This window comes from Anolis carolinensis, chromosome 6, assembly GCF_035594765.1.
Source record: "Anolis carolinensis isolate JA03-04 chromosome 6, rAnoCar3.1.pri, whole genome shotgun sequence".
Classification (NCBI taxonomy): domain Eukaryota; kingdom Metazoa; phylum Chordata; class Lepidosauria; order Squamata; family Dactyloidae; genus Anolis; species Anolis carolinensis.
Genome location: NC_085846.1, coordinates 16,943,498 through 16,961,828, shown reverse-complemented (window position 1 = coordinate 16,961,828; position 18,331 = coordinate 16,943,498). Strand labels below are relative to the sequence as shown.

At 39.8% G+C, this 18,331-nt stretch overlaps 2 protein-coding genes across 4 annotated transcripts in view; both read left to right on the top strand.

Annotated features, from left to right (window-relative positions):
• LOC103280319 (uncharacterized) overlaps nucleotides 1-6,299 on the top strand; it is a 34,716-nt gene extending 28,417 nt beyond the window's left edge. Inside the window, exons 16-20 of the mRNA XM_062957130.1 lie at nucleotides 1,455-1,546; nucleotides 2,212-2,316; nucleotides 2,895-2,962; nucleotides 4,080-4,176; nucleotides 5,051-6,299. Of these exons, the coding sequence (XP_062813200.1) occupies nucleotides 1,455-1,546; nucleotides 2,212-2,316; nucleotides 2,895-2,962; nucleotides 4,080-4,176; nucleotides 5,051-5,215 (527 nt within the window). The 3' untranslated portion in view covers nucleotides 5,216-6,299. The remainder of the gene's footprint in view (nucleotides 1-1,454; nucleotides 1,547-2,211; nucleotides 2,317-2,894; nucleotides 2,963-4,079; nucleotides 4,177-5,050) is intronic.
• Nucleotides 5,174-17,759, top strand: LOC103280323 (17-beta-hydroxysteroid dehydrogenase 14). Of its 3 annotated transcripts, none has more exons than XM_062958064.1 (9): nucleotides 5,174-5,289; nucleotides 11,056-11,100; nucleotides 11,999-12,099; nucleotides 12,777-12,843; nucleotides 13,199-13,290; nucleotides 14,909-15,013; nucleotides 15,531-15,598; nucleotides 16,145-16,241; nucleotides 16,715-17,759. In XM_062958064.1, the coding sequence occupies exons 1-9, from the start codon at nucleotides 5,259-5,261 to the stop codon at nucleotides 16,877-16,879; spliced, it is 771 nt and encodes a 256-aa protein (XP_062814134.1). In that variant the 5' UTR covers nucleotides 5,174-5,258; the 3' UTR covers nucleotides 16,880-17,759. The 3 variants fall into 3 exon arrangements, with proteins under 3 accessions (XP_062814134.1, XP_062814133.1, XP_008117147.2); XM_008118940.3 differs by lacking the exon at nucleotides 5,174-5,289 and adding an exon at nucleotides 6,355-9,228; XM_062958063.1 differs by having other exon boundaries at nucleotides 5,259-5,289; nucleotides 11,056-12,099.
• Nucleotides 17,760-18,331: the final 572 nt, after the last annotated feature.

Sequence of the window (18,331 nt, the reverse complement as noted above, 5' to 3'; positions counted from 1 at the left end):
TTTGTCAATCTGTGGGCAAGCTTTTGTATGGCAGTGATGTTTCCTGCTTCTTGGCAGGGGGTTGGACTGGATGGCCCACAAGGTCTCTTCCAACTCTATGATTCTATGATTCTATGTCTGGACATGCATTGGCATGCAAAAACACAATGCCCTTGGGTAGCAATCTTTGCCACAAAACACTTTCTCCAAACTGTGCCCACAGTCTTTGATAAATATTGGCACCAGGCACACCTTTGGATTACATAAGATGGATCACTGATCCTCTTTCTTGTAAATCACAAGGGGACAGCCAATTTTTCTTTCAGCGCAATAACAAATTAATTGACGTAATACTTTCAAAATTGCACAGTAGTGACTTGGGAGACAGCTGCCTCATACGTAAATTACCAATAAGACAGCCCAATCAACAGAAATCTTAATACAACTGAAGTGCAGATAATTTTCCACTCACCCTCGTGTTGTATACAATTTTGAGAGAATATATTGATGCTCTTTGGAATTTACACTCCAGAAATTAACATAACAGATAGCAGAGGGAAGGAAAAAACATTCAATTATTTCAATTAGATGTCTTTAGGCTTAGAGAAATACTAGATGCACTGAAATGTAGACATAAGCAGAGAGGCAGAGTGTTTTTCCCAAGACCACTGCTGAATCCAGGTAGGAAGGTGGAAAGTTGGACTTGATGGTTCTCAGCTCAAATTCTTAGTCACTTAGTGCCAGCTGCCTTGTCTATTCCTTCTGAGTATGCCTTTGGACTCAAGAAAGAGGCACATCCTTTCTGGCACAGGATCTACTATGACATGTCAAGATGTAAACTCTGAATGCATATTTGAAAGAATTTAAGATTCTATTTCAGGGGGAGAAACAGGCAAAGCCACTTCTGAGAAAAACATTCATAGAAAAACATTGTGAAACTTATGGGGTCATCCTGACAGGGGGCATGAATGCAGCCTCCTTCTTTTCCCATTCCCACTTTACTAAGCATTAATACATTTTCTAATCAATCATATCATCTCATGATATGTCCAAAGTTTGATGCCTCTGTTAGTGATTTTGGCTTCTATGAGAGCCGAGAGTTGTTTTGCTCACAGACCAGCTTGTTTTCTTTGGTGTTTTGTGGTATACATGCAGCCTTTAAGCCTTTATGTATACCACAAATGTATACATTTCAAATAGCATGAATTTGCTCCACTATCTAGCTTTCCCATCCATACACATCTATCTATACCACAGATAATTCTGACTTGTATTTAATTATGTATCTTTACATTTGTGGAACCTATCAATGGCAGTGCCTTCATAGTTGTCATTTCAAATAAATCATAATGACAGGATTTAATTATGGTTTATTGGAATAAATGCTTTTTTTAAAAAAGGTACTATAACAAAGAGACATGGAAATATTCTGGCTCTTCTGCAAACTCTTCTTGTTTATATCTAAATCCTGACAGATCCTAGTTATAAAACAATTGATAACACAACTACAGAAGAATTCCATGAAGTCATGGACATCAATGTGGTCGGCTACTTCTTGACATCTAAGGTGAGTAATATCAAGAAATTCACAGGAAGCTGCTTTATATAACATCAGATCCTTGGTCCCTTGAGTTTAGTAGTGGATCCATGCAGCTGCTCAGGAGCTTTTGGACTGTGCATTCCGGCATCCCTAGCCAGTGTAGGCAGTGGAAAGGAATTCTCAGAATTGTAGTCCTACAAACTGACCCAGCTGAGTATTATCATCACCTCCAACTAAGCAAGATGTGCCAGATGGGTCAATAGCTGCCATCACTCATATAGATGAGAAGATAGGAATTGTAGTCCAGCCCTTCAAGAAGATCCCATGCCTGGAGAAGTCTAGTAGTAGCTCTGCAGGGGTTCCGATGTTTCCCAGTTGTACTAAGAAATGAGGCATAGAAAGCGAACCACTGTTCTATGTTTTAATGTGTGTATTTAATGGTCTTGTGGTTTATCTATGTATTTTAATTCTGTTGAACTCTCTCTGTAGTCACAAGGAGATACAGGAAACAAAAAAATGTGTTTGTTTTGTTGTTATTACGTGGGTGATGTGCCCCACAAATATAAAATAATTAAAAACATGACACCCCAAACCTAAGGCAGCTGTCTCAGTCTGCCTAATGATAGAGGCTGCTAGGTTATATGTTGGTATAGTCTTCTTTCATCTCAATTTCTCTCTCTTTTTATTTGCAGTATGCGCTGCCTTACCTCCGAAAAACAAAAGGGAATATCGTCAACATTTCCAGCATTGTCAATATTATTGGGGACAGGCAATCTCTAGCCTATGTCTCAAGCAAGGTAGGCTGGGGCAATAGGACCTGAAATTATCCCCACATCCCCTACTGTTCTAATGCAAGGGTTGCCAACATTACTTAAAGGCTCCTGCTGCAGTGACTTTTAACAGCAAGGAGTGAGGCTTGTCTCTAAGCCTCTCTTAAAGGCCACAAGAACAGGCCAGGTTATTATTTTCTTCTAGTGAAATGCTGCCCAATGGTCAGAAAAGTTACTTTTGGAGACTACAAATGTTAACTTGTACTACATTTGGAACAGCTGAGGAAGGAGGAAAGGAGGGCTTTTCTTTGGTAGCCTCATCCTCATTAAAAACCAGTTTTCTTGACTCCCTTCTTGATTATGGTCAGGGGGACAAATGGTTTTTCAACTTACTTTGACTGTATTGTAGGCCTTCTTTTACATTGTGATTTTTAGTGTTCTGGCTGTTTTAATTTTTTCTATGTAGCCTTTAATCAACTGTATTTTATATTGCATAGTTTCAATGTTTTCCCTGTTGGGACTGCTTCATATGAGGTTCTGCCTCCAAAAACTGTGCAGAAAAATTTCACATATATGTATAATAAAATAACTCTTTCAACATGTAGGGTGCTATTAGTACAATGACAAAAGCCCTGGCCATCGATGAGAGCAAATATTGTGTCCGAGTCAACAGGTAAGACTGCGGTTATCAGAGGGCTATCAACAATTAAGGATTCGGTTTCAGGGTTCAATGAGGTTTTGAGAACTGAAACAAATTGATCCTTTTTCATTTCCATGAAAATTACCAGGACAATGTAATGGCTCACACATTTTGATCATTTGCTCCCAGTGTCCCTCCCTGTTGTCCACACTAGCTAGTGCTTTACTGGTTGAGATTTGTCCAATGCTCTTTCCTATTGGCCACATTATAATTCAAAATATCTGGAGTGGCATTTGCTTCTATGAAATCCTAGTAGAAAATCTAAAGTATTTCAGAAAACATGATCAGGATTCCATTATATCTGAATGTTGGGGGAATCCAAAAATGAAAAAAGAGAATTTAAAAATAAGCAGCAACAACTATAGCAGTTTAGCAGAACAGAAGCTTCTGGGAATGGCAAGAGAGTGAATGAGCTTAAGCTATTAAAGGAGAGGACTCAGGCTTTAAAAGTTACAAAAAGGTTTACTGGAAAGAACTACATTTCTAAATAGGAAAGTTGGGGAATGATTTGTATTTAACTGTCTTTGGAGACAAATTGTCATGATGTCTTCCTCATCTCTATGGAGAACAAAAAGGAAGAGAGACCAAACTCCCACAAGGTCTCTAATTTAGGAAAGTAAACGTTTTCCTGAGAATATCAGTCTAAGTCTAACGGACCTTAAACTGGATTATATGTGTCCGCACTGCCAGATAATCTGGGATAAACAGAAAACCTGGGATACGATCCTGGGATATAGGGCCTGCCTGGAGGGGAAATTGGAGGAGAAAAAGAGAGACAGACCAAGAGAGCAATAGAAGAAGAGCTTTCCCTATAAAGTATAAACTAACGTTAGCTGCCTATCTATCTCCTTGTTGAGGACTATAAACATGTGCAGGATATGGTTGACTTCCACCAGTGAAATGAAGAAATAAAATTCACAGGTAACATATTGAAACTCTGGGGGGGTGGGGGTGGGGAAGGGGCGTATTATACTTCAAGGAATGTTGACACAAAGCTTAACAAGTGGGAACAGATTTGCTTACTCTTCTGTGATGCCCCTCCAAATATGTTTTCCCTCCTTTAAAATAATCAAAACAATATGAATTCTAGCATTTCACCAAGCAATACCTGGACTCCAGCATGGGCAAGGGAGGCAAACGAATCACCCAATCCAGAGGCAACGATCCAGCAAGGCAAAGATGCTCAGGCAAGTGCATGATGGGACTGGGGCTAATGAAGAGGATGTACCAGTATTCCTAGTTTTTACAAGGAATTGCATGTACAATACTGTGTAAAAATGCCATTAAAATTCTGCGTGCATGTGGAAAACCCAGAATCTGCATTCTCTCTACCTGATGTGCAATTTTGGAGATGTACGGTACATATTTTAGCTGTTATTTAAAAAACAGTTGCTCTGTTACATTTGCAGGTTTAACTTTTGTGTATTTGATTATTCACGGATTGGATTAAGATGGCCTGTTTGGTTCTCTAGTGTGAATTCATGATAACATTCTGAAGAAAATTGATAAGGATTGTGCTGGAGGACCCTGAGACTCCTAGGGTGGTTTAATAGTATTTTTAAATGGCTTTTCTGGTTTTGCAAGGGTTCTGTGTCCTAATCCCAGAAATTGTGGAGGTTTGACTGTGAATGTTTATTCTATGTATTGTTGAAGGTTTTCATGGCCGGAATCACTGGGTTGCTGTGAGTCTTTCGGGCTGTATGGCCATGTTCCAGAAGCTTTCTCCCTTGAAGTTTCACCCACATCTGTGCCAGGCACCCTCAGAGATGCCTGCCACAGATGGGGGTGAAACGTCAGGAGAGAAAACTTCTGGAACATGGCCATACAGCCCAAAAGACTCACAGCAACCCAATGTTTATTCTGTTTTCACTGGAAGGATAAACTTCTCTTATAGGCTTAAGGATCAGAAACATTTGGGGTGCTATTTATTGTGAAGATAATGATTCTTGGAGAAAGAAAACAAATGGAATAGAGATCTGTGTGTGTGTTTGTGTCCACTCATGAGATAAGCATCGAACACTAATTTTGCACCATCCTCTTTCTTCTACATTGTGACCATAGCTTATGGGACGATTTGGGACCCCTGCAGAGATTGCGAAGGCTGCCCTGTTCCTTGCTGCTGATGCCACATTCTGCACAGGATTTGACCTTGTGGCCAGTGGTGGCGCTGAGCTTGGCTTTGCCCATAAGAGCCCATTTACTCCTGGATGTGGCTCTAAAAACTAGTAGAGTCAACCAGGATGGGAAGATGCAGTGGCTACAAGCGTGAATGCCCATCTATTTGATTTCCACCTCACAAGGTAGTTATATCCATGCATTGTAGCCCATGCAGAAAAGTGTGGGAGGATTCATGCCTCCGTCTAAATGTTTGACTATAACTCCCAGAAGCCATCAGCTAATACAGCCTATGAAAAGAAAGCACTTGATGTTGTAGTCCAGCGACATCTGGAGGTTCCTGAGTAATCATGATGTACAGAGATGTAATACATTCAGAATTGAAGCTGCCTTGCCCCAGGGCTCCCTTTCTGTTTTGGAAAGCAGAATGCCAACAGATACAGCTTTTCCAATTTGCATTTTCCATATAAGACGACCAAAATGCTTTTGGAATTCTAGATCTGTGGTTTCCAGCATTTAATCCTTCAGTTGTTTTGGTGTGCCATTCCAACCACATCCTTCAACCCAGAGCTTTGCCAAGGAATAGTTCCCTTCGATAACATTCCCAGATTGGAACGTAGGTATAAGATTTAGCAAATTGCCCCCAAATTTGGACTGTAAAATCCACTTCCAAGAGACCTGCCTCCCACATCAAAAAAGGTCAAGAGACCCAGAATGGTGCAAATTGGATGACCTATCCTGTTGGAATAGCTGCCTGAATAGCAAAGGGAAATGCTGCTAAATATTGGGGGCATAGGAAAAGTGTGAGGAATGTTCAGTCTCTGGATAAATACTTTTTCCCACCCAAGGAAATGATGGCAATTTCCCCTTGATATTGTAATGCTAACAACAAACATGTCTTCTCATTTACAGTATGAACAATTTCAATTTGTATACTCCATGAACATTTAATGCTGCATATTTCAACAGCAACACAGATGACTCACCCTCACTCTCCATTTGTCCTGCCCCAATCTTTGATGTGCGGATTGATATTCTTAGGATTATACCCCTTTCTCAGATTTCAGGCCCCTTCCTGGTATTTTCCTTTTCCTTTCTTCTCCCCAAAATGAGCTTAGAATAGCTAAAGGAAGGATCCAAGTCTCTTTTCTATCTGCTATGTAGTTCTCTTGAATAAAGCTTTTTGTAACTTTAACTGATGGTTTTGCTCCTTAATTGTGATATCTCATAGTTCCTCCTAATATAAACATCTAACAGCCATAACCATCAATTATGGCATTATTGGATTTTTTTATTGCTCAAAAGATCCATAACCTTAATTTGGTTGATATTTTTGTTAATTTGAACAAAATCAGCAACATTGACAACCCATTCTACCATTGTTGGTGCTTCAGTTCATTTCCAATTTGAGCAAAAAAATATTACTGCCATTCTGTTACACATTGAAGAAGTAGTGTATATTATCCATTTTCACATCCTGGATAAATAGCAAATCATTTCTGATGACATGGCAAAATTTACCTTTAAAATGTATTGAATTATCATAAAAATGACTATCTACATGTGGATCAAATATGTCATTATCTTGACAATGGCAACATCGACTTAAACCTTTTGTAGACATTTATTTTATACATAACTTATTGGGCACTAATTCTCTCATTTTACCGAATATAATACATATTTTCTTTTAAACTGCAGCATAAGGTACATTTTATGTATTTAATCCAGATGTTTTTTCCATTAAACCATTTGAACATCATGCCCCAAATTTTGGGTACACCTTTATCCTGTAATTTGTACAGGTTCATCTTCCTTTGCCGATTTCTAATGGTATTCACACTTTCCAAAAAGAATTAATGATGCCAATCTTTACACAATTGTAGGCAAAACTCATTTTCTCCAGCATCACTAGTTAGATCTCTTTGATCTTGGTTAAATTGCTCATAAATCTTAAGTAGTATGAGGAACTTCTGAGAACGTCTCCACCTCAGGGCGAGGTGCATGGCTGCGTTTGTCTGTTGTTAACGTCGACTGGATAAAACTGCTTCTTCGGATGCCTTAATTTTGATTTTGCTGACTGGAAGAGATGTGATTTTTCTTCACAAAATTTGAATATGCTGTAGGCCTTTGGTTCGTTTCCTCAGAATATATGTGTACAAGGCATACAGAAATAATTAATTTCTTGCTTAGATTTGAGATATCTCCAAGATACCTCATTCTGTATATGCAAATACGCCAAAATCTGAAAACTCCCCAAAGCCAAAACACATCTGTTCCCAATCAATCCAGAAAAGAGAGGTTCAACCTCTCAGGGAATTTTGCGTTTCATTTTGGCGTGAGTGCAGATGAGTTCCCTCTATCAGCTCCAGCTTCATGCGGGGACATGAGAGAAGCTTCCCACAAGGATGGTAAAAACATCAAAACATTCAGTCGTCCCCTGGGCAACGTTCTTGCAGATGGCCAATTCTCTCATACCAGAAGCGATTTGCAGTTTCTCAAATCGCTCCTGACACAAAAAAAACTAGTGTATTTTTACAGAAAATTTGGCACCAGTGACAGAAATACTGTAACATGCAAAGAAGAGGGTGAAAAAAGAACAGATCAAATATTTTGCCATCTTTTAAATTTAAAACTAAGCAATATGTATTGGAAATAATTGCACCCAGACTCTGGGCACATATCCTTTTGGAAAATAAATGGCAATCATAACCTTATTGAAAAGGAAAAATGATGTCATATCCGTTTGGCAAATGTGAATCTCCATGAACATGTGGAGACCACCTTTTGAAAACCACTAGCCATGAAAAGCATGACCTTGTTAGAAGTCAACCCTTTGAACAAGTGATATTCACAAGCATCATGTTATGGTGCACAGGTAACTCAGCTGTTAAACTGAAGAACCATGTCTTTAAACTATTTGGTTAGCAGAGGATGGTTGTTACTTTGAAGTTGAAATTGCAGTTGCAATTGCCCAAAAGATATACACTCCCTTGGAACCTCTTAGTTTAAACTATGCACTCAGAGATAAAAAAAACAGTCTTCTTTGAAAAATAACATATCTTGTTTACTCACAAACATCTTGTATTAATTCACCATACAGGCACATTTCTTATTAAAGTTCAGTTATAGATAGAATGTAGCTTCTCTCTGTGTTGAGTAGTACACAGGGTATAATTCTTAATCAATAGTCCATAGTCTTTAAGTATAGTTGTACTCACTGAAGTCCAAAATCATGCTTCTCTACTGAAGTCCAAACAGATACATGCATCCACCTCCACTGAGGTCTGATGCAAACATACATCCACCTACACTGAAGTGTAAAGCAGACACTGAATACAAAATAGAGTCCCGGGTCTGAACATGCTCAGTACAATCACATGTCTATAACCCCTCCCACACCATAGAGGTACAGTTAAACTGGCAAATCAACATACACATAGAATACAGGTTAGCAAATATATACATTAACAAATAAATAGTGAAAGACTGGGGAGATTGCTATTTCCAACATAAAATGTGGTATAAAAACTGAGAACTGAGAACTTGAGGATTCTATTACATTTTTAGAGGTTCATATTTTAAAATCTTAATCAGTTGACTTCTGCTTCTGAGGCTGAAGTAAAATGCTGTTTTTGTATTTTCAGTGGGAATTGGATAAAACTGCTTATTCAGATTATTTAATTTTGGTTTTGCTGACTGGCTGAGTATGAGTTATCATGTGGTTGTTGTGTACCTTCAAGTGGTTTCCTCAGATTGTTGTATATACAAGATTTAAATGAAACATACATTAATTTCTTGCGTAGACCTGAGATATCACCAAGATATCTCATTCTGCACATGCACAAATATCCAATATCTGAAAAAAACCAAAGCCAAAAGACATGTTCCCAAGCATTCCAGATAAGGGATGCTCAACCTCTAATGGCATCTTGAGGGGTGTGCATGTGTAGTGGGGGAAACCAGATGGTGCTGTGTGTATTTAAAAGACCAGCTGGATGTGGAGTCATCAGGCAGAATAGTAAGAGGAGCTGTGATGGCAACTGGGCTGCGGTATCCGGGGAAGGTGGTCATAGTAACGGGGGGCACCAGGGGCATCGGCGAAGCGATCGTCAGAGAATTTGGTGAGTTGAGAGAGAAAAATGGTAGTGGTAATTAAAATCATACATTATAAATACAGTTTTTTTCTTAAAAAAATCAACAAGGTTGGAGGGTGCATCTACACCAGTGGTTTTCAACCTGTAGGTCTCCAGATGTTTTGGCCGTCAACTCTCAGAAATCATAACAGCTGATAAACTGTCTGGGATTTCTGGGAGTTTTAGGCCAAACACCTGGAGACTCACAGGTTGAAAACCACTGATTTACACTGTAGAATAAATGACCCCGTTGTATGGAAACCTGGAATTTCTAGATTGGTAAGGCACCAGCTCTCTTTGGCAGAGAAAGCCATTGCAAAACCAGAATTTCCAGGAATCTGTAGCATTGAGCTGTGACAGTGGCATCAAAGTGCCTTAATTCTACAGTGTAAATACACTCTTTATAATCAATAATAATGAGGAAGATGCAGTAGATAACGTATAATTGCAATCTGGCAAGTGGAATGACATATACCATATTTCTTTAATTGTAAGACGCCATTGATTGTAAGATTTCAGTACCACCCACCACAGCAATAAAAATACATAGGAAACCATTGTAATTATATTTTAGAGCTGTTTACATAGGAAAAATACATCTCAGAATTGAAGAAATGCAGTATATATTTACTGTATATAGCATATATGGTATATATGGTATGATTCTGGAATGTAAGAGGCCAATGTGCATTTGTGTGATGACAAGATATTTCCCCTACAGCATAACTCACCTGGCCTGGTATTAAACTGCTGTGCTAACCACGAGTTGGAAGTTGTTCATTTGTACAATATTTGTCAGCAAACAAAGAACTACTTATTCAGCACCGGCAGGGTGGGAAATGCTGGGCAGTGAAACTTAACAGCATGCCACATGATTCCCATCCCATCCTCCCTGAACCTGCTGTCCTGAAGATGTGTTGGACAACATTTCCCATAATTCCCTTCCAGCCCCCGGTGCTGCAATGGGTTAAACTGTTGAACAATGGTTAATCAGGACTGCTGATTGACAGGTTGGCGGTTCAAATCTGGGGAGAGTGGGTGAGCTTCCTCTGTCAGCTCCAGCTTCCCATGCGGGGACATGAGAGAAACCTCCCACAAGGATAGTAAAACATCGAACACCTGGGCATCCCCTGGGCAATGTCCTTGCAGCCAGCCAATTCTCTGACAGCAGAAGCGACTTGCAGTTTCTTAAGTCGCTCCTGACATGAAAAAAATTCCCTTCCAGCATGATGTCTGTGGAGTTTTAGTCTAACCAATCTGGGCATCATATTGGAGTTGGCTGCTTTAGGGACAACATGAAATACAGGTTGAATATTCCATATCCAATATGCTTGGGACAAGAAATACTGTATATTGGATTTACACATAGCCTGGAAGTCACTCCAGACAACATTTTAAACAATTTTGTGCATGAAACATCAGAAAGCAAAGATGTCAATGTCTCAGACACCTACGTGGACAGTTTTGGATTTTGGAGTACAGTAGAGTCTCACTAATCCAAGCCTCACTTATCCAAGTTTCTGGATTATCCAAGCCATTTTTGTACTCAATGTTTTCAACATATCATGATATTTTGGTGCTAAATTCGTAAATACAGTAATTATAAATATTCGCTTATCCAAGCTTCTGCCGGCCCATTTAGCTTGGATAAGTGAGACTCTACTGTATTTTGGATTTTCTGATGAGGGATGCTTGATCTCTAATGGAATATTTAGTGTAATAATTTTTTTGTTTTTAATTCATTAATGTGCAGATATTAACAGAGTTGGTAGATTTTGTTTGGCATTCATTTTCCCTCCTTCTTTTCATTCCCAGTCCACCAGGGAGCCAAAGTGGTATTCTGTGCCAGAGAAAGTGAAGGTGAGACTCTCCCTCCACCCATACTTAAACATTATAAGAGATTCCATTCACTATCCAGTGTTTCCATATCAGCTTGCTTAAACTACACGGAATATGAGTCTCCTACAGCATGGAGTTGTAATCACCGTTTCTCTGAAGGATGATGTAAACAGAGTTATGTAAATCAGAGACAGGGAATTGTTCCTGATCTACATTTCTGGAAATCATTTCCTCATTTCTGGATTGTAGCACTCATTCATTCTTATCATGGGAAGGCTGATAGGACCTGGAGTCCAAGCATACCAACTCATCAATTCAGATGTAAACAGATGACAGTGATAGTAAAATGGTGTCTCTTATATAAAATGGTAAAATGGGAATTTTTGGAATATTTTTAAGCTGTAGATTGTTGATTCTGTGGATATAGAAGATTGACTTTCTTTGCTGAATTTGGTAGCTGTAGCACAAAAACCCTATCATACAGAAATGGCAAATCAATTCCTAGCATATATACTCACTGCATGTTTGTGTGGTATCATAGCTTATGAATTTGAGCTGGAATTGAAACTAAAGTGATATCATGTCTGCTACAATAATACAGTTTGCCTCCACATTTTCAGGGTTAATTGTTGTGCATTTGATTATTTGCACATTTGATTAATACGATGTCTCTAGTTCCTCCAATGCAATTCTTCTGCAGAAGGTGACCACAGAATTGAACCTAGAGATTTCTAGAGAGGTGTTCTCAGGTAAAAACAGTACAGTTTTTATTTGCAGTTTCCCCACATTTGCAAGTATGTAGAGACCCATTGCATCAATGATTATATGGCTAAGTCAACTCAGACTTACCTCTTTATCACCTGGAGCTGGAATTGCTCTCCTAATTCCTCACAAACTCTGTTTGCAACTGTCTTTGCAGAAGAACAGGGGAAGGCGATTGTGCAGGAACTGGAGTATTGTGGGAGCCCTGGGGAAGCGTACTTTCAGATCTGCGATGTTCGCTGCGAAAAAGCTATTAAGGTAGGCTGGGACTCTGCAGGGAAAGGTGCCAGGTAGGGAGAGCTGTTTTATTGCTATGTGCCTTCAGGTTGTTTTCCACTTATGCCAACCCCAAAGTGAAGCTATCACTGGGCTTTCTGGGGCGGAGAGTGTGTGACTCAATCTAAGGTCACCCAGTGGGTTTCCATGGTCAAGGGGAAGTCAAACCCAGGTCTCCAGGAACCGTCGTTTAGTGCCACTTCTTTGGTGACTTCAATGCCACTTTTCCCTTGGCACGAATGCATTCTTAAAGGCTACAATTGAAAATGTAGTTCTTTGGATGATAACTCCCAGAATCCTCCATTAGCTGGTGTTTGAAGGATTTTGGAAGCAAAGTCTTAAAAAGTAAGGTTTCCCAGTCTCGCTTAAAATGTGTTCTGGGGGTTGTTAATTGTAGGAATTATGACTGTCATAACCCAGTTTAGTTGTCGCACCTTCCTCAATACAATGTTTCCACATGAGATGGGGTATGGATACACCCTACATCTTCCCTGGTTGTAGCTACCGTGTGGGGGAGGGTGGGCTGTGGGGGAGTGTGCATTGTGGAAAGCCATTCTGGCAATTTTCACATGTAAACATGTAGGAACTGTGTTTCATATTTTGCTAACCATCTCCCCTGTTTCAACTCTCACCTTTTGCTAACCTTGTCCCTTTCCAAGAATCTAGTTGCCGTGACCATTGAACGTTATGGATGCCTTGACTGTCTGGTGAACAATGTTGCCATCCGTAAGTCATTCCCAAAGCACTGGCGGGGAAGAGCATGTTGGAAGAATCGGGGTCCCTTGTTTCTTGAGCGCAAGGACTTTTTTAGATATGTTAAAAGCCAGCTCATGGAGCTGTGGATGAAATGCAGCTTTGAAATGATGGTGTTCACTGATATAGAAGGCCATCATGATGTATATTGTATTTCATCACATAATAGTTGCCACTGTGTAATAGTCACACTCCCTTTTTTACTGAAGTTCCATACATAAATCCTGGTTTACTGGAATAAAGAGCAATAAAGAAATAAACAGGAAGTTTTTTTCTGGTTCTTACATTATCTGAAAATACCATCTTTTTCATATCCACCTGCCCACAGATCCCCCTTACCGAACAATCGATGATTGCACTGCAGAAGATTTCCACAACCTCATCGCCATCAATGTTGTCGGCTACTTCTTAGCATCTAAGGTGAGTAATATCAAGAAATTTTCACGAAGCTGCTTTATATAACATCAGTCCCTTGAGCTTAGTGGTGTAGCCATGCAGCTGCTCAGGAACTTTTGAACTGTGCATCCCAGCATCCTTAACCAGTATAGGCAGTGGAAAGGCATTCTCTGAATTGCAGCCCGAAAAAACTGACCCATCTGAATATTATCATCATCTCCAATCAGGCAATGTGTGCCAGATGGGTCCATAGTTGCTATCACTCATCTAGGTGAGGAAGATGGGAATTGTAGTCCAGGACTTCAAGAAGACCCCAGGCCAGAGGAAGGCTGATAGTAGCTCTAATGATTTTCAGATATTTACCCAAATGTATCTAGAGATGCAGTAGGATGGACCTAAACTAATTGCATTTACTTTCTTTGAGTGAAGTTAGTGCCAAAATGTTTTCTGCCACTGGGTAACTGCCCCTATTTAGGTTAATGTCTGCCATGAGATAATTAATAATTGTCAGGCATTGGGAAAGCTGTTCTTTGGGGCCACCGTTTTTTGAATCTCCCTACAACCATAGCCATGGGACTTGTAGTCCAGCAAAGCACCGTTCCCCTAAAAAAGCTTCTTTTCTGAGCTCTGAAAAACAGCACACACTTAGTAGACAAGTGGTTCCAGGTTTAATAAGGAACTGTTGTGTGGCATGAAATTGCTAGGAGAAATTATCCGATGGCAAGGAGTGGGGTGCTATCAGTATCCCGATGCACCCAAATATGCTTCTCCATGCCACCAAAAACAGCTTTAGCTAAGGATAGTGTGTCTGAATGAATGCATAGAAGTAATGGGCTGTGTGAAGAAAAAACAAATTAAAACTTGATCCAGATAAGAGAGATATGCTTGTCATTAAGAGATTAGGGGTATGCCAACCAGTTCTGGATGGGGTTACAACTTCCTTGAAATGCCGTGTTTGCAGCTTTGGCATGCCTCTGAATTTGTCTCTCCAAATTTAGCCCAGATAGATGTGACGGTCAGACGGTCTTAGTACCGGCTTTGGCTGATATGGCAGCTGCTCCCTTCCTAGGGTTGGAGGAATGAAAGATGGTAATGCACATGCTGATAATCCCAACAAGAGGGGGTCTGCAATGCTCTGTATATTGTGCTTCCTCTGTACAAACTCCAGTTGAAAACTCCATTTAGTTGAAACCATGGCAGCCAGACTGGTTATGGGAACATTTAGGAGTGTAATATGCTAAAATGATTCCATTGGTTTCTAGTTAGTTCCCCGACAAAGTACAAAGGGTTGGTTTTTTACTTTTAAAGTCCTACGTGGTATGGTTCTGGGTTACCTATAGTATTGACCATCGACTGCATAATCTGCCGTATACATTTAGGTCTTCAGCCGGAACCTGAATAGCAGCTGTCATCAAGAGGACCTTCTTATTATTCTTATTACTAGTCCTATGTAGATGATGTCCCTCCCCCTCTCCCATAGAGTACAAAGTGAATAAACAATTGCATAATTAAAAACATGACATCCCGAACCTGAGACACTAAGATAAGTGGTTGGGCTATACATGGACTCAATGTGGACCAGTTTCAAATGTTTGTATATTCTTCTTCCAACTCAATTTCATCTACTTTTTTCCATTTGTAGTATGCTTTGCCTTTCATCCGTAAAAGAAAAGGGAACATCATCAATATGTCCAGCATTGTCGGCATTTTTGGAGACAGGAAATCTCCAATTTTTGTTGCAACTAAGGTAGGTTGGAGCAATAGGACCTAAATACAGGGGTCCCGACTCCCACCACTCCCCCACTTCCATATTGTTCTAACATTTCTTATAAGCTTCTGTTAAAACCGATAAGAACAGTCTAAGGTATTATTGTTTTCTTCTAGGCCAGGTTATTATTGTTTGCTTCTACTGTGCCATTGTCAGGGAAAATATTTTTGGATACTACAAATGTTACCCCTTCTACTAGATATAGGAAAGCAGAGCCTTTTTGTGGTAGCCCCATTCTTATAAGAAAACCCAATTTTCTTGACACTCTTCTTTATTAGGGGCTGATATTGGCAATCTAAGCCTTTCTTTTACATGATTTTTATTGATCGGGCTGCTTTAAATGTTTTATGTGGGTTATCATCAACTGTCTTTGGCACTGCTTTGTTTCAACGTTTTGCCTGACGGACCGCTTCGTATGTGGTTCTGTTTCCAAAGGCCGTATAGAAATATTTCAAATATAAGTGCTGTATAATAAAATCAATCCTTCTACATGTAGGGTGCTGTTACTGCAATGACAAAAGCTCTGGCCATTGATGAGAGCAAGCATTGTGTCCGAGTCAACAGGTACGACTGATGTTAAAGGGGGCTATTAACGTACAGGGCTTGGCTGATATTAAATATGACACCACTTGAGGAGAAATCTGGCTTTCCCCTCGATCCGCTGCTTTAGAGTAAATCGAAACAGCTGAGGGGAAACAAGACTTAAAATAATTACCATGCCAGGTTCAGGAAGTAGGATTTTGGGGGAGACATGTCAATGCGTGATAGCAGATTGCCCATAAGAACACCCCTTACTCAACGTCACTGAAGCAATTCAACCTGGGCAAATTTGACTTCTCCTATCCCACGTGGTTTGGGATGTTTTCTCCAGATATATACTGGTTCCTGAGTCTAGAAGACTATCCCTGACTGTCTTCTCCACATTTCCTTTTTTGGACTGTTTCAGACGTTGCGCTAATGGACGCTGACAGGAAATTCCCCTGCATCGGACTCTCAATGGACTCTAGAAATGGGGAGGAAGAGGCAGTGTTCACCATGTGGAAATAGATATGCTTACTCTTTTGTGATTCCCCTACCAAACCTGTCTTCCTTCCTTTAAAAAAAATCTAGCATCTCACCTGCCAATATCTGGACTCCAATGTGGGAAAAACTTGCAAACAAAGATCCTGATCCAGAGGCAGCGATCCAGAAAGGCAAAGATTTTCAGGCAAGTGCTTGATGGACCCAGGGCTAATGGATATGTTGGTTTTTGAGTTTATAAAATGAACTTATGAGGAGGAGTGTGAGTTTGATTATTCACAAATTTGTTCATTGATTGGATTAGTATGGCTTTTCTAGGGCCTCCAGTTTTAATCTATAGTCAACTTCTGATGGAAATTGACAAGAGTTGTGCTTGAGGTCCTCGAAATTCCTAAATTGGCTTAAGAGAGATTGTTTTTAGTTGTGGCTTTTCTAATTCTATGAGGTTATTGTGCATTAACCCCAACAAATATAGAGGTTTGACTGTGGATTTTTTTTTAGTTTTCACATAAACTTGTCTTACAAACTTACGGGCCAGAAACTTTTTTTTTAACTGAAAGAAATGACTTCCAAAGATTTGTGTATGTTTGTGCACACTCATGAGATTATCATCAAGCAATAATTTTACACTGCACTCTTTCTTCTCCATTATGTCTATAGCTTATGGGACGGATGGGGACCCCTGCAGAGATTGCCAAGGCTGCCCTGTTCCTTGCTGCCGATGCCACATTCTGCACAGGATTTGACCTTGTGCTTAGTGGTGGAGCTGAGCTTGGCTTTGCCCATAAGAGTCAAGTTACTCCTGGATGTGGCTCTAAAAATTAGTGGAGTCAACCAGAAAGGGAGGATTGTGGTGACTACAAGGTAGAATGACAATCTATCTGATTTCCACTTCACAAGGTAGTTGTATCCGTGCATTGTAGCCCATACAGAAAAAATTGCAGGAGGGTTTATGTCTCCTTCTAAATGTTTGTTTGACTATAATTCCCAACAGCGAGCAACTAATACAGTCTATGTGAAGAAGGCACTGGATATTGCAGTTCAGCAACATCTGGAGGGCTACATGATTCCCGGGTAATCATCCAAATAATATAATACATTCAGATATGATAAGGGTGAAGAAGGTGCTTTGCCACAGGACTTTCTTCTTGTTTTGGAAAGCAGAATAGCAACAGGTACAGTTTTTCCAATCCATGCATTACCCATATAAGAAAAGGCTAAGAAGCATGTGGAATTCTAGATCTGTGGTTTCCAGCATTTAGTCCTTCGGTTGTTTTGATGCTCCATTCCAACCACATCCTTCAACCCAGAGCTGTGCCAAGGAATAGGTCCCTTCCCATATCATTCCCAGTTGGGAGCTCAGGTATGAGATTTAGCAAATTGCCCTCAAATCTGGACTGTGAAATCCACTTCCAAAAGACCTGCCTCCCAGATCAGAAAAGGTCAATAAACTCCAGAACGATGCGGATTGGATGAGCTCTCCCTGTTGGAACAGTTGCCCGCATTGCAAAGATAAATGCTGCTTAATATTGGGGGCAAAGTGAAAGTGTGGTAAAGACCTCCATGGATGAATCCTTGTTCCCATCCAAGGAAGCGATTTCTTAATCTCTTCTTGATATTGTAACACTAACAACAAACATATCTTTTCATATGTGAGCAATTCTAATTTTTATACTCAATAAACATTTAACTCAAAGAGTCTTAACCTTTTTATGTCATGTTTGTTTGTGTGTGTGTGTGTGTGTGTTTTTCCCTTCTTGGATCACAATTACATTTTGTATCTCAAAGAGAATTTGATCTACATTATATAGGAAGAAAAGAACAAGTGGGAGCTTTCCTCCTCCTTTGAGCCCCCTTTGGGGAGATTAAGCAGGGTGTATATATATGTGTGTGTGTGTGTGTGTGTGTGTGTAATTAATAATAATTAGGCAGCTGGACCATAAGAGCAGTGGCATGCTCCACTGCCAAGCTGAGCTGAATAAACACCAATAAGTTTTTGAAGTACGCATTCAGTGGATTTGTTTGCGAAATGCCTGAAATGAATCCACTGAATGAGTACTTTGAAAACGTATTAGTGCACTCAACACTCTTACAAAGGCTTAATTCTTATATTTTCAATTTGCATTTAGAGAACTCAGAGGGACATACACCATTCTTTTCCTTTTAACTTGTCAGCTGTGCCAAAATGTGAAGATTTTTGCTAACACCTAGAGTGTTAAGATATTATTTTTATAATTATTCTTTACTAGCTTAGGCAATGATTGGGTTAGGAATTCT

Coding starts and splice junctions, on each gene's coding strand:
- LOC103280323 (XM_008118940.3), top strand. CDS start 9,141: ATGGCAACTGGGCTGCGGTATCCGGGGAAGGTGGTCATAGTAACGGGG. Junction 12,100..12,776: donor GCTGCGAAAAAGCTATTAAG/GTAGGCTGGGAC, acceptor TCCCTTTCCAAG/AATCTAGTTGCCGTGACCAT. Junction 12,844..13,198: donor GGTGAACAATGTTGCCATCC/GTAAGTCATTCC, acceptor ACCTGCCCACAG/ATCCCCCTTACCGAACAATC.